Genomic DNA, 15,343 nt, shown 5'->3' on the forward strand with positions numbered 1-15,343 from the left:
AGGTGAAGGTTCCTTCTTAAATAAGTTGAGGTTCAGTGAAAGTGAACAGATTCCTTTTGTGCATGGTTTCTCTGACCTGGCATGACGGCCAGAGGGCAAGCCAATGGGTCACGGCGAGTGCCATCCTCACAGTGAACATGGATGGAGCCCCGCTAGAGGCAGACTGGCCTGGGGATGGCCAGTCAATCCTGTGGATTCGGCTCTTTATCGCCTCCTCTCTCCGCTCTCGGCCACCCTGCTACTTCCACTTCAACTAACACCCTCCTGCCCTCTAACGGGTCTCCCTGAACCTACCTGCCCCCATACCATCTCCCCTCTTCCAGACTCACCTTCCCTGCCGGCACCACAGCCATCCTCTTCGACCATCCCATTACCTTGTGCCTCTTCAGATGAAAGCGCTTCTCTAGCTATTTTATAAGCTATGGTAATGGCTAAATACTTTCCAGTTATGTGAAAGACCACTACTTACTAGCAAATATGCTAAAAGTTCATCTGAGTCTCAAGGAGGGTTTGTCCTAAGCCATCCTTGAAAAAAAATTGACTTTTTATTTTTATTTATTTACGTATTTATTTTGAGACGGAGTTTTACTGTTGCTGCCCAGGCTGGAGTGCAATGGCACGATCTTGGCTCACTGCAACCTCCACCTCCCGGGTTCAAGCAATTCTCCTGCCTCAGCCTCCTGAGTAGCTGGGATTGCAGGCGCGTGCCACCATGCCTGGCTAATTGTGTATTTTTAGTACAGATGGGGTTTCTCCATGTTGGTCAGACTGGTCTCGAACTCCCAACAGGTGATCCACCCGCCTTGCCCTCCCAAAGTGCTGGGATTACAGCCGTGAGCCACCACACCCAGCCTTAACTTTTCAAAAATATCGTTTGTTTTTTTTTTTTTTTTTTTTTTTTTTTTTTAAGAACTAGACAGAGCTTTACTGCACTGTTAGTTTCCTTGGTAACCACCTCTAGTTTCTGACCCCTAGACCTGCTGTCCTCGGTAACTGCAGAGTGTCTGAGGCACTCCCACACTCCCTGGCTCCAGGAAGACGCCCTGCCGTGGTTCTCACCCCAGCCCCTGCGCTGTCTCAGTGCTCCACTCCAGAGCCCATCACCAGGTCCCGGACTGGGTGTCCTCAGCCCCTTAATTCATATCATGGTCTTTTCAAATCCAGTTGGAGGCAGGAAGGGTATTCACAAAATAAAACGTGTTCCCAGAGACAGAAGGGTGGGCTGGTTAGGAGTGTGGACTTTGAAGCCAGACGGCTTGGTTTGAAAGCCAGGCTTTGTCACTTACTAGCCGTTTGATCTTGGGCAAGTGACTTAGCCTCTTTGAGTCTGTTTTATCATCCTTAAAAGAGAAATAAAAATAGAACCTGTTTCAAAGAGTTTTCACGAGAATACATATATGTAAAAGTGCTTTTTTTTTTTTTTTTTTTTTTTTGAGACTGAGTCTCGCTCTATCGCCCAGGCTGGAGTGCAGTGGTGCGATCTCGGCTCACTGCAAGCTCTGCCTCCCAGGTTCACGCCATTCTCCTGCCTCAGCCTCCCGAGTAGCTGGGACTACAGGCATCCACCACCACACCCAGCTAATTTTTTTTTGTATTTTTAATAGAGACAGGGTTTCACGGTGTTAGCCAGGATGGTCTCGATCTCCTGACCTTGTGATCCACTCCCATTGGCCTCCCAAAGTGCTGGGATTACAGGCGTGAGCCACCACGCCTGGCTGTAAAAGTACTTTAAGCACCACCTGGCACTTGGGGAGCGTTCCTGGTCAATATTATTGTTGTGGCCATCCATCTGTCCACCCATCTTCAGATGTTTTGGCTTAGTCAGCAGTTAGTCTGGGATTTTGTGAGTGAGGAATTCGTGGGTGCCACAAGCGAGAGCATGTTTTTAATTTGGTGTCTCCTCAAGCTTCTTCTTTTTTTTTTTTTTTTTTTTTTTTTTTGAGACAGTCTGGCTCTGTCATCCAGGCTGGAGTGCATTGGTGCGATCTCAGTACACTGCAACCTCCACCTCCTGCTTCAAGCGATTCTCCTGCCTCAGCCTCCCCAGTAGCTGGGATTACAGGTGCCCACCATCACGCCTGGCTAATTTTTTTTTTTTTTTTTTTGAGACAGAGTCTCGCTCTGTCGCCCAGGCTGGAGTGCAGTGGCCAGAATTTAGCTCACTGCAAGCTCCGCCTCCCTGGTTTACGCCATTCTCCTGCCTCAGCCTCCCGAGTAGCTGGGACTACAGGTGCCCGCCACCTCGCCCGGCTAGTTTTTTNGAGGAAAATGTCAGGCAACCTCTCCAGGATTCCTGAAATAAACATTCCTTCTCCCAAGTTCTTCATTCTGTTTCACAATCAAATCCAGAGTCTTTTTTTTTGAGACGGAGTCTTGCTCAGTCGCCCAGGCTGGAGTGCAGTGGCCGGATCTCAGCTCACTGCAAGCTCCGCCTCCCGGGTTTACGCCATTCTCCTGCCTCAGCCTCCAGAGTAGCTGGGACTACAGGCGCCCGCCACCTCGCCCGGCTAGTTTTTTGTATTTTTTAGTAGAGACGGGGTTTCACAGTGTTAGCCAGGATGGTCTCAATCTCCTGACCTCGTGATCCGCCCATCTTGGCCTCCCAAAGTGCTGGGATTACAGGCTTGAGCCACCCGCCCGGCCAATTTTTTGCATTTTTAGTAGAGACGGGGTTTCAACATGTTGGTCAAGCTCATCTCAAACTCCTGACCTCAAATGATCCACCCACCTCGGCCTCCCAAAGTACTGGGAGCACCCAGGCATGAGCCACTACACCCAGCCCTAGACTGACTCTTAGTCCAGAAGGCAGAGAGGTGAAATAACCTGTCTGAGGTCACACAGCTAGTAAATGGCAGAGCCAGGACCAGGAACCCAATCCAGACAGCTTGCTCCAGGGTCCATGTGCTTACCCACTCTGCTGCCCTGCCTTGCGTGGGACTAGCCAGGATCTGGCCAGACTGCCACTGATGCCTATGCCTGTACAGATGGCTGACTGCCTAGTTGGAGAAATATGGGCTCCACTCTAAGAGGAGGCAGGGCCTGGGCTGCGGCACCTCGGCACAGGGCATGCGGACAAAGTCCCCAAGGCCAACACCACACCCTCTTGGGATTGTAGAAAACGAGTTTTGGCTTGTTGAGGAATTTTCCAGAAGGCCCAAGAGTCCAAGCAGGTAAAGTTCGGCCCAGAGTCAGGCCCGCAATTAAGAGGCCTCGTGCAGGTCCTGGGAGGGCAGCTTCAAGCATTATTGGGTGTCTCAGAAGGTATGGACCCCGGGAAGAACGTTACTCGGCAGCTTTGCTCAGTGAAGTGTCTGGGTTGGGCACCATGGTTTCCAGGGTGTGCCTTTCCCTGTTCCTGGAAGCCCAGCAGCAGCCAAGAGCCCCAGGCCATGCCCAGTCCAGACTACCTGCTCCTCAGGAAGGGGCCCTAGCCAGCTGTGCAGGCCCTCTTCAGTCTGGGAAAAAGAACTTCAGGCTCTCAGCTGATGACACCTTCTGAATAACACAACCCAAATCCCTTCTATTCAGCCAGTCTGAGCCAAGGATGGGGTCACCCCCGGAGCCTCTGGCATGGCCTGTATTCCTTGAGGGGCCCTGAGTGGCTTGGAGAAGCGGGCTGCTGATGCCTTGCAGCTGGAGGGCAGGCAGGCTTCCCTCCCTGGTTCAAAAGGCTGCAGGGGAAGTCAGGAGGAACTTGGTTGAGACGTTGGAGGTAGCCAGACAGTGGGAAAAGGGAAGAAGTCCAGGACTCTAGAAGCACAAAGTGAGGCCACAAGCAGGAAAGGTGGGAACCAAGTGAATGAGGGAGTGGTGCTTTCCTGGGACTGGGATGAGGCCAGAGGCCACTGCCAGAAAAGATGTGTTCCCAGGCAGGCTTGACCCCACCTTCTTCTCAAACGGCCTCTAAGCTGATTCAGGGAATAATAGCATCCGATATCAAACCCATCCTGCCTGAGATTCTTTTGGTACTTTTTTTTTTTTTTGAGACGGAGTCTTACTCTGTCACCCATGCAATGGTGCAATCTCGGCTCTCTGCAACTGCCGCCTCCCGGGTTCAAATGGTTCTCCCGCCTCAGCCTCCCAAGTAGCTGGGACTACAGGCGCGTGCCACCATGCCCGGCTAACGGCTTTCACTATGTTGGCCAAGCTGGTCTCAAACTCCTGACCTTGTGATCCGCCCGCCTCGGCCTCCCAAAGTGCTGGATTACAGGCGTGAGCCACCGTGCCCGGCCTTTTATTTTGATGTAACATAAAACTTATAGGTTGGTGCAAAAGTAATTGCAGTCTTTGCAATTAAATGTGGTTTTTGCAATACTTTTAATTGCAAAAACTGCAATTACTTTTGCACCAACCTAATACAAACAAGTTGCAAGAATAGTACAAAGATTTCCTTTATGCACTTCCTCCGTATCACCAGTTGTTAGCATGTCACCCCATTTGCTTTATCCTTTGTGCATTCTCTCTTGCTCTGCATATTTGGTTTCCAAGTCACACAAAAGTAAATTGCAGACATCATGACCATTAACTTCTAAATACCTCAATGTGTATTTCCTACAAACAAGGACATTCTCTTACATTATCCAGATTAGCAAAATAACAGGAATATAAGGTTTTTGTCTAATCTCCAGGCCATATTCAAATTTTACCAATTGTCCCAATCTTTTAGCTTAATTTTATTCTTTTATTATTATTATTATTTTGAGACAGGGTCTTGCTCTGTCACCCAGGCTGAAGTGCAGTTGTGTGATCTCGGCTCACTGCAGCCCCAACTTCCCAGGCTCAGGTGATCCTCCCACCTCAGCCTCCCGAGCAGCTGGGACCACAGGTGTGCACCACCATGCCCAGCTAATCTTTGTATTTTTTTTTTTTGTAGAGACGGGGTTTCACTGTGTTGCCCAGGCTGGTCTCAAACTCCTGTGCTCAAGCCATCTGCTGACCTTGGCATCCCAAAGCATTGGGATTACAGGCATGAGCCACAACGCCCAGCTTATTCTCCTTTTTTTTTTTTTTTTTTTTTTTTTTTTGAGACAGAGTCTTGCTCTGTTGCCCAGGCTGGAGTGCAGTGGCGTGATCTCAGCTCACTGCAACCTCCGCCTCCCAGGTCAAAGTGATTCTCCTGCCTCAGCCTCCTGAGTAGCTGGGATTACAGGCGCCTGCCACAAGCCTGACTAATTTTTGTATTTTTAGTAGAGACAGGGTTTCACCATATTGACCAGGCTGGTCTTGAACTTCTGACCTTGTGATCTGCCCACCTCAGATTCCCAAAGTTCTGGGATTACAGATGTGAGCCACCGTGCTCGGCCTTATTCTCCTTTTTGATGACTGTTTAATCACACAGCTAATACATGAATGCAGTCTCTGAATAAAACAATACAGACAAGGCCAAAGTAGTTCCTCTTTGAAGGACACTCTCGCTCCCAGCCCCTCTGACCTTACACAGCGTCCCTGTAGAGTGTAATGGGGGAGGGTGAGGAGCCTGTGCCACTAACTAGCTATGTGACTTGAACTTTCTGTGTTTCTGTCATCTGTGAAATGAGGATGATGATGATAGTAACGGCTGCATAGTTACTACATAGTTGTGGGTATTAAATGAATTCATCCCAGTAAAACCCTGAGAACAGCGCCTAGCACATAGGTAATCAATCAATGTCCATCCGGTGAGGTGGCTCACGCCTATAGTCCCAACACTTTGGGAGGCTGAGGCGGGCGGATGGCTTGAGTACAGGAGTTGGAGACCAACCTGGGCAACATAGCGAGGCGACCCCTGTCTCTACAAAAAGTTTAAAAATAATAATAATACGTTGGGCGTGGTGGCACATGCCGACAGTCCCAGCTACTCAGGAGGCTGAGGCAGGAGGATCGCTTGAGCCAAGGGAGTCGAAGCTCCAGTGAACTATGATCGCACTCCTCACTGGGCAACAGAGTGCGACCTTGTCTCTAAAAAACAGAAAACAAAAACAAGCAAAAAAAAAAAAAAAAAAAAGAACTAAAAAAAGCCCCAAAACAAATAAATGTCCTCAGTTCTTATGACCCTGGTTGACCCCATCCTGTGGGGAAACCCAAGGAAATGCAAGAAGCAAATTATGTCAACACTCCCCTCTATGGCTCCAGCCCAGCCAAGTGGGTGTCCACTCTCACCAGACAAGATGCCTGATTAGGGCTGTGTGATGACGAAGGTGTGGCTCCTGATGAGTCCTTGAGCAGCAGGATGTTTGGAGGGCTGGCAGCCCTCCTGGCTGACTAGGCTTGGACAGATCACTTCACCTCTCTGAACCTCCATTCTGCAAAATGGGCGCAGTAGCCTCTCCCTCACTGGATGGCCGAACGGTTTAAAGGAGATCGTGTGTATGAAAGTAAAGCCTTGCAGAATGGAAGTCGTTTTATTTAATAGTTCCCAGGGAACTGCCAGAGACAGGATGACAGGAAGGTCATTGTGCTCGGTGGTGGGGCTTGGGTCCTGAGCTGCTTTCCAGCCCCCTCTACCCTGCTGCCCTCACAAGAATGTTCCGTTCTAACCAGTCTGACCGCCCCTGGTGTGAGGAGCTCTTCCTTACTTCCTTGTCTTGGCACCTGGTGTTCCCCCAGCCTGAGAACAGCCTCGTCTCCCTTTGCCACATGACAAACAGCAGCAACGTCCTCCAAGACCAAGCTCAAACTTCATCTCCCCTGTGAGGCCTTCTCCAGTCCCCCAAAAAGCAGTGTCCCCACACGTCTGGGAACTCACCCTCATGGGTTGGGGCTGTCTGTCCCACCTCCTGGGCTCCCAAGGCCCCAGCCCATGGCCCCCAGCACTTAAAATGGACTTGCCTCCCAGGAGGGGTTAGATAGAGCTGCAGGACGTGGGCAGAGGAAGAGGCAGGCCCCAGGCCCCAGGTCTCCCTGTGACTTCAGCTATCTTTCAAGGGAAATTCAGGACCAGGAGAAGGAAGCCCAGGGTCCCAGCACTGTCTGGAGCAGATACACGCCCCTGCCCAGGGCTCGGACTCTTCTTAATTTCACGTAAGAGAGTCTCAGCCCCAGCCTGGGCCACACGGGAACCTCAGGCCTGACTGAGCCTGCTCCCCTAACAGCCTGGGGCCCGCGGCCGAGTCCAGGAGCTTTTGGAGTAGTGCTCCAAGAGGCATTCAGAGGAGCTGTGAGAGAGGTTGTGAAGCAGCTGACTCTGACAGAGAGGAGGAGGAAATGGCCCTTTTCCCGGGCTGGCCGGCGTGGCAGACAGCAGTAGGGGCCCTCCTTCCTGTGAGGCACTGGGCCCAGGCCTCAACCTTTGAGCCTCTCATCTCCTCAAACCACAGCCCAGAGGTGTGAAAAAAAGAAAAAAACAGGGGGAGGGGTGGCAGAGAAGAGCCAGGTGCACATTTCACACCTTGACCACAGGTGGGGCCCGAAGCAGCTTCACTCTGACTAACTTCCTCCTCAGGCTTCCCTGTCAGCTGCTCTGGAGGGCGGAGGCAGGAGGCTCACCGGCCAGAACTCTGATTGCAGGCCCTTGGCCAGGCGGCTCTCCCCTAAGCTGGGCCTGGTTCTGTCCTGGTCTGGGAGCTGTTTGGGACCAGAAAGAACCAAATTAGACAGCTGGTCAAGGGTTTGGCTCGGCCCCGTAACGCAGGAACCTTCTAAGGCATCTTAGCTGTACATGACGGCAGAAGCCCACCACAGACTTGCAATTGGGAGGTTGGGAGGGGTCGGTTTGAAAAGTTCCTAGAGCAGGAGGAGACTGCTGCTCACTGGGCACCTACCCTGCCCCAGACACTTTCTACACATATCGTTTGCAGTCCCCAGAGCAACCCTATCAAATGTATACTATCCTTAGACCCATTTTTCAGATGAGGAAACCAAGGTACAGAGATGGAATCATTTGCCTGAGATTACACAGCTGGGCAGCCAGAGGATTCGGCTAGGACTGGCAAACCCACCGTCCCCCTCCACCCCCAGTTAAGGCAGGAGGTGGCCTCTCTGGAAAACCAGCCCTCCGGCCAAGTCCACGCCTGTATGCCCCACAAGTGCCACCCTCTATCCCTGGCTCCCTTGATATGAAAGGCTCCTGGTCGCTCCGGGTTTGTAGCCAACATCTCTCTCACTCAACATTCTCGATTGCACTCCTACTAAGCTCTGGGCCCTGTGCTAGAAGCCTACAGCCCTGGTTATTCCAGATCATCTTTTTAACAACCCTGCTGAGGAAACTGGCTCAACTCAGCTATGTAATTTGTCCAAAGTCACACAGGTTGAACAGGGTGGAGTCAGGGCTGGAACTCAGACAAGTTTAGCATTCTTCCCACAACATCATGGCCTCACCAGGAACAGCTCAGCCCCATAGCCCAGCTTGGGCTATCAGGACACGGCCCTGATATCAGGGTGTCCAAGCTCAGAAAGGAAAGCTCTCTGCCCCTTTCCAAAGCTCTTGCCCTACTTTCTCTCATGTATCCTTGCCAGAAACCTGGGAAGGACATGCGACAAACAAGTGAGGAGACTGGAAGGACACCAGGGAGGACACCAGGGTTACCTTTTTTTCTTTTCTTTGAGACGGAGTCTCACTCTATCACCCAGGCTGGAGTACAGTAGCACGATCTCAGCTCACTGCAGTCTCTGCCTCCTGAGTTCAAGCAATTCTCCTGCCTCAGCCTCCCGAGTAGCTAGGATTACGGGCATACGCCATCACGCCCAGCTAATTTTTGTATTTTTAGTAGAGACGGAGTTTCTCCATGTTGGTCAGGCTGGTCTCAAACTCCCGACCTCAGGTGATCCATCCGCCTTGGCCTCCCAAAGTGCTGGGATTACAGGCATGAGCCACCATGCCTGGCCTGGATTTTTATCTTTCACATGGACCAGTAACATTTCAACATCTATTTAGAGCAGGGCTCCCCAACCCACAGGCCGTGGACCAGTATACCAGTATACCAGTCTGTGGCCTGTTAGGAACCAGGCTGGACAGCAGGAGGTGAGCTGCAGGGCAAGGGAGCATTACTGCCTGAGCTCTGCCTCCTGTCAGATCAGCAGAGCACAAATCCTGTTGTGAACTGCGCATGGGAGGGATCTAGGTTGTGCATTGCTTATGAGAATCTAATGCCTGATGATCTGAGGTGGAACAGTTTCGTCCCAAAACCATCCCTACTCCAGTTCATGGAAAAATTGTCTTCCATGAAACTGGTCCCTGGTGCCAAAAAGGTTGGGGACTGCTGATTTAGAGGACCCACATTGGGTTGTCAACTTCTGCCATCACAAGATATTTCCAAAACTACCATCTATTTTCCCCATCATTTCACAAAGAAAAGGCCCTTTTGATACCGAAAAAAAGGGGACAAATAACATGATTGCTGAATACAAGACAGGCCTTTAAATGGAACAGATGTGGCTTTCCGTGGTCAATTTTCTCATTTGCAGAAGCCTAGGGAACTCAAACCTCTTCACAGGTCAGCACTGGGAAACTGTGGTCCCAGCTCCCATCCCTTTTCCACCCCCATAGGTAGCTACTGGCCGAGTCCTGCTCATCCTAACTGGCCTGGTTTCTGGAATCCTTCCTGTTTGCTCCACTGGCACTGCTCCTGACCTCTGCCAGGCCCTCAGTTCCCTCTGGCCTGAACCTGCAGGTGACAAGCTGTTTTAGAGCAAGGAGAGTCACATCTGTCCACAGGAGGGGAAGGACCTTGATGCCTTGCAAGTATGCATCATGTGAGTAGGTGTAAATTGAATTCCAGGCCCTAGCCTGGAGGCTTTGGTGGTGCAGTCTGGCTGAAAACTGGCCCCAAGACCATGGGCTAGCATTTGCTTTTCTCTCTCTCTCTCTCTCTCTCTCTCTTCTCTCGTCTTTCTCTCCCTCCACCCCTGCTTTCCAACTGGGGGAGAGATAGAAAGAGGAAACTGCTTGGGAGAAGCAAGTTACAGGTAGCCTTGCCCACTGATAATGAGAAGAGGGCAACAGGGAGGGGAGAAGAGGGTGAAGGGGAGCACTGAGGGCAGGTGGGGAGAGGAACTGTTCACCACTCTCCGCCATAAAGTGACTGATGTGCTGTACCAAGGCTGCCTTACAGCTTTTCCTTAAGGTCAAGAGGTTCCTATGGCCTCCTCCCCAACCCCATCCTTCTTGCCCCAGAAGCAACTGCTTTTATGAACTTGTGGTATCTCCCATCCCTGTTTTAAACTTTGAGAACAAAGAGTGTTACCCAAAACAACATGGTATTGATTTTGCAGTGGTTTTTAGAGTTTATGTAAGTGGCATCAAACTACACATGGCATTCTGTAATTTGCCTCTTCTACCATGTGATCGTTGGCTTTTCTAGATGCATCCATGTTAAAATGTGTAGCTTTATTTCATTTGTTTTTAACTGCATGAATATATCATAGCTTATTCACTTAAAAGAAACTGAAGACAGTGTCATGAGTAGGAAAAGGAGAATCAGACAGCCGTGGGATCAATCCTCACGCCCACCTTTAATTGCTGTGTCTGGGAAAGGCCTGTGCCCTTTCTGAATCATCCATGCAGATAACCCCGCACTTCACAAGTGAGTTGTGTGGTTGGAATAAGGCAGTGTCAGAGAAAGCACCTAAAGCAATGTCTAGCACATAGCAAGTTCATTACTGGTAGTTCCCTTTCCTTTTCCCCATTGATTAGCAGGGAGGGGCGATGGTAAAGAGCTAGATTTAGGGTAATGACTTTTTAAAAAATATTTTAATTCCTTTTTAAGAGACAGGGTCTCACTCTGTCACCAGGCTGGAGTGCAGTGGTACAATTGTAGCTCAAGGCAGCCTTGAACTCCGGGGCTCAAGCAATCCTCCTGTCTCAGGCTCCCAAGTAGTTAGGACTACAGGCACATGCCACCATGCCTGGCTGGCTTCTTTTAGTTTTGGTAGAGATGGAGCCTCGCTATGTTGCCCAGGCTGGTCTCAAACTCTTGGCCTTAAGTGATCCTCTTGCCTCAGCCTCCCCGGTAGCTGGGATTACAGGAATGAGCCACTGCACCTGACTGAAATTTTTAAGAAGGTGGATCTCCTCTACAGACTTATTTCTCTACCCAGTCTTTACAATCATGCAAAGATCAACTCAAGATCAGAACAGATGAGTTCCAATCTATGGAGCACTGACCCTACCAGTGCAGGCAGCAGGGCTGCCCTTCACTTCTCAGTTGCACCGGTTCTTCTTCGGACCTCTCTTCTCAAAGGACCTGCCCCCAGCCAGTCATCCTCTGCCCAGCTTTTCTGGTCCCAAGCTTGTGGCCAGCTCCTCCAGAAAGGCTTCACCCAGCCACGGAAACTCTGCGGCCTAAGGTTTAGGGAGGTCTGGTAGAGGTAACTCCCTGGAAGAGGCTGCTGCTGAGAACTGCCTGAAACTCTCACTTCCTCTGTGACTGCAGGTTTCCAACCACAAGCACCAAAGCAGAGAGGCAGGCAGCACACCACCCAGCAGCCAGAGCACCAGCCCAGCCATGGTCCTTGAGGTAAGTGTTGCTGCCCAGCAAGGCCAGGACAGAGTTCGAAGTGGAGAACCCGGGGCACTAGGGGAATACCACGGCTCGCCCACAGCCCAGGGTCACCACAGGGTTGGGTGAGTAGCTGGAGGCTGCATGGGTTGTGGCAGAAACAGCACTGGGGAATTGGGAACCCAGCTTGGCCACTGACCCTGGGTGCCTCTCCTCTCCTCTCTGGCTTTGGTGTCTCGTCTGCAAAATGGGGGAGGGCAGGGGGCAAGTAGACTCAAAGGCTCCCTTCAGGCGACTTGGAACTTTGACTCTTGCGTGCTGGATTGCATTGGCACTGGGGAGGCCTGCAGGTCCGTAGTGCTGGGGGTGAGGGGGTAAAGAAGATTCCTTCTCAAGCTCAGTGGGGGATCCCCTCATGGGCAACTAAATGGCCGTGCAAGCCTCAGTGTAGGGAGGGGGAAGGACTGGGCAGACTGCATGCATTTGGGGGGCGTGGTGACTTGTAGAGAGGCCACACGGGGAGAAGGAGGCAGGAAGTTGGGGTCCCCGGACAAGGGCCGAGGAGGGAAGAGGAGGGTCAGTGACTGGAAAAGGGGATTGTGGAGAGGCGCTGGGGAGGAAGGTGATTGAACTATGTGTTGGGGGTGGGGCACTGAGGATACAAGGCAAGCTGTGAAGGGAGAGCGGGGAGAGCGAGGACAGTGGGCAGAGAGGGCTCTGGGCACCGGGGGGACGCTCTTCCTCCTGCCCAGGCGTCCCTGGGCCTATGGGATCACCCAGAAGAGTTCAAGAGAAGGGAAGTCACCATCCCAGAGCCCAGGCTGAGCGGATGGAGTTGAGGAGGTATGGCTCTGGAAGACTGGCGGGGACAGTTATAGGAGGAGCTGCTCAGAGTAAATCACAGTCTAAATCAGACTCAGTCACAAAGGAGTTCCTGGCGGGCCTTTACACAGCCCCTTCCTCTGCGTTCCCTCCCTCACAGGTGAGTGACCACCAAGTGCTAAATGACGCCGAGGTTGCTGCCCTCCTGGAGAACTTCAGCTCTTCCTATGACTATGGAGAAAATGAGAGTGACTCGTGCTGTACCTCCCCACCCTGCCCACAGGACTTCAGCCTGAACTTCGACCGGGCCTTCCTGCCAACCCTCTACAGCCTCCTCTTTCTACTGGGGCTGCTGGGCAACGGCGCAGTGGCAGCGGTGCTGCTGAGCCGGCGGGCAGCCCTGAGCAGCACCGACACCTTCCTGCTCCACTTGGCTGTGGCAGACACGCTGCTGGTGCTGACGCTCCCACTCTGGGCAGTGGACGCTGCCGTCCAGTGGGTCTTTGGCTCTGGCCTCTGCAAAGTGGCAGGTGCCCTCTTCAACATCAACTTCTACGCAGGGGCCCTCCTGCTGGCCTGCATCAGCTTTGACCGCTACCTGAACATAGTGCACGCCACCCAGCTCTACCGCAGGGGGCCCCCGGCCCGCGTGACCCTCACCTGCCTGGCTGTCTGGGGGCTCTGCCTGCTCTTCGCCCTCCCAGACTTCATCTTCCTGTCGGCCCACCATGACGAGCGCCTCAAGGCCACCCACTGCCAGTACAACTTCCCACAGGTGGGCCGCACGGCTCTGCGGGTGCTGCAGCTGGTGGCTGGCTTTCTGCTGCCCCTGCTGGTCATGGCCTACTGCTATGCCCACATCCTGGCCGTGCTGCTGGTCTCCAGGGGCCAGCGGCGCCTGCGGGCCATGCGGCTGGTGGTGGTGGTCGTGGTGGCCTTTGCCCTCTGCTGGACCCCCTATCACCTGGTGGTGCTGGTGGACATCCTCATGGACCTGGGCGCTTTAGCCCGGAACTGTGGCCGAGAAAGCAGGGTAGACGTGGCCAAGTCGGTCACCTCAGGCCTGGGCTATATGCACTGCTGCCTCAACCCGCTGCTCTATGCCTTTGTAGGGGTCAAGTTCCGGGAGCGGATGTGGATGCTGCTCTTGCGCCTGGGCTGCCCCAACCAGAGAGGGCTCCAGAGGCAGCCATCGTCTTCCCGCCGGGATTCATCCTGGTCTGAGACCTCAGAGGCCTCCTACTCGGGCTTGTGAGGCCAGAATCTGGGCTCCCCTTTCACCCACACAGTCTGACTTTCCCGCTTTCCAGGCTCCTCCCTCCCTCTGCTGAGCCAGTTCTGGCTCTCCCCACATCCTCGCTCCCGGGACTCACTGGCAGCCCCAGCACCACCAGGTCTTCAGGGAAGCCACCCTCCCAGCTCTGAGGACTGCACCATTGCTGCTCGTTAGCTGCCAAGCCCCATCCTGCCGGCTGAGGTGGCTGCGTGGAGCCCCACTGCCCTTCTCATTTGGAAACTAAAACTTCACCTTCCCCAAGTGCTGGGAGTACAAGGCATAGCATAGAGGGCGCTGCCCCACGAAGCCGCAGCCCAGGCCTCCAGTTCAGCAGTGACTGTGGCCATGGTCCCCAAGACCTCTATATTTGCTTTTATTTTTACATCGAAAATCCTGCTTAAAACTTTTCAATAAACAAGATCGTCAGGACCAGGGCGTGTTCGTGCATCATTACAGCCAGCCCACCTGGGCTCCAGGGGCACTTCTGCTTCTCCCTGCCTGGCCCTGGGTCTGTGCCAGCCCATCCTGCCTTCATCAATGTCTGTCTGCAGCTTTGTCTCCACCCCCATGGGCACTCCTGTTCTACTCACAGGGAAACACCCAAGTACATGGGTGCAGAGTGACCAGTTAGGCAGCTGGTTGACATAATTGGGGAAGGGGCCATCAGACATGAACACGAGAGCTCTACACTCCAGCAGCTCAGGACAGGAGGCAAGATGTGTACGAAACTAGTGAAACCCAGCAGCCTGGGCCATGGGGCAAATAAGTGGCACAGTGAACCCACAGCTCAGGGCACTGAAGGTTGGAGCCATTTGGGAAGGCTTCTTGAAGACTTAAAGGGCAGGTATTTCCAGGCATAAGGGAGGGTAGTAGCAAAGGTGGGAAGGCTGAAAGTAAGACTGAAAGGTTAATTTGGGATCAGGTGATGATATTGGAGACCATTCAGAAGGCCCTACTGGTTTTTCAGGTGAGTGATACAAGCGCTTACTAGGGAAATGGCTGCGGGCTTGAAGAAAAGCAAGGCCAGATGCTTGCCAACAGTCATTAGCACACAGCCACCTGGAGGCGGGCTGTGGGGAGCATTTTTCCAGGGCTATCAATGAGGCTGAAGTGAGGGGAAGAAATAACTGGGGTTTCCCAGAAAGGCAAGTGACAGGGCTACTGAGTTAAAACAGAAGGTGACGGGTGGGTCTACTGCACTGTCAGTGCCCCCTAATTAAGTCACCAATGTGCTAGGATCCAGTTTCACAGGCCAGCTGGGCCCCTGCTGAAACTTCAGATACGGCTGGAGGTGGGAATGGGGAGGAAGAATCTCAAGAGTTAGCTGGGGAAGCTCGTCCCACCATATAAACACACCATCCCGCTTTGTGGCCACTAGACACTCCAAGCTTTTACAAAATGAAGGCAGGGAAATGACAGAACGCACCCTGCCTAGAAAAAGTATCAGGGTAGTCAAGATGCTTGTGGCCGGCTGAAAATGTGGCCTCCAAGACGTCCACGCGCACCACTGCACTCCAGCCTGGGCGACAATAAATAAATGAATAAATACATACATACATACATAAAAATAAAAGCGAAAGAGGGAGGCAGCAGGGGAGTCAGAGAGGGAACTGTTGCTGCCTCTGGAGGACGGGACCATGAACCCAGGAAATGTGAGCAGCCTCTAAAAGGCAGAAAAGGCTGGGTGAGGTGGCTCGCACCTGTAATCCTAGCACTTTGGGAAGCCAAGGTACGTGGATCACTTGAGGTCAGGAATTTCAGACCAGCCTGGCCAACACAGTGAAACCCTGTCTCTACTAAAACTACAAAAATTAGCTGGGCATGGTGGCAG

At 52.5% G+C, this 15,343-nt stretch overlaps 1 protein-coding gene across 2 annotated transcripts; it reads left to right on the forward strand.

Annotated features, from left to right (window-relative positions):
- The first annotated feature begins 11,352 nt into the window (after positions 1 to 11,352).
- Positions 11,353 to 13,944, forward strand: CXCR3 (C-X-C motif chemokine receptor 3). Of its 2 annotated transcripts, none has more exons than XM_025372750.1 (2): positions 11,353 to 11,432; positions 12,167 to 13,944. In XM_025372750.1, the coding sequence occupies exon 2, from the start codon at positions 12,181 to 12,183 to the stop codon at positions 13,489 to 13,491; it is 1,311 nt and encodes a 436-aa protein (XP_025228535.1). In that variant the 5' UTR covers positions 11,353 to 11,432; positions 12,167 to 12,180; the 3' UTR covers positions 13,492 to 13,944. The 2 variants fall into 2 exon arrangements, with proteins under 2 accessions (XP_025228535.1, XP_025228536.1); XM_025372751.1 differs by having other exon boundaries at positions 11,359 to 11,432; positions 12,397 to 13,944.
- Positions 13,945 to 15,343: the final 1,399 nt, after the last annotated feature.

The sequence above is a fragment of the Theropithecus gelada genome, chromosome X, assembly GCF_003255815.1.
Source record: "Theropithecus gelada isolate Dixy chromosome X, Tgel_1.0, whole genome shotgun sequence".
Taxonomy (NCBI): domain Eukaryota; kingdom Metazoa; phylum Chordata; class Mammalia; order Primates; family Cercopithecidae; genus Theropithecus; species Theropithecus gelada.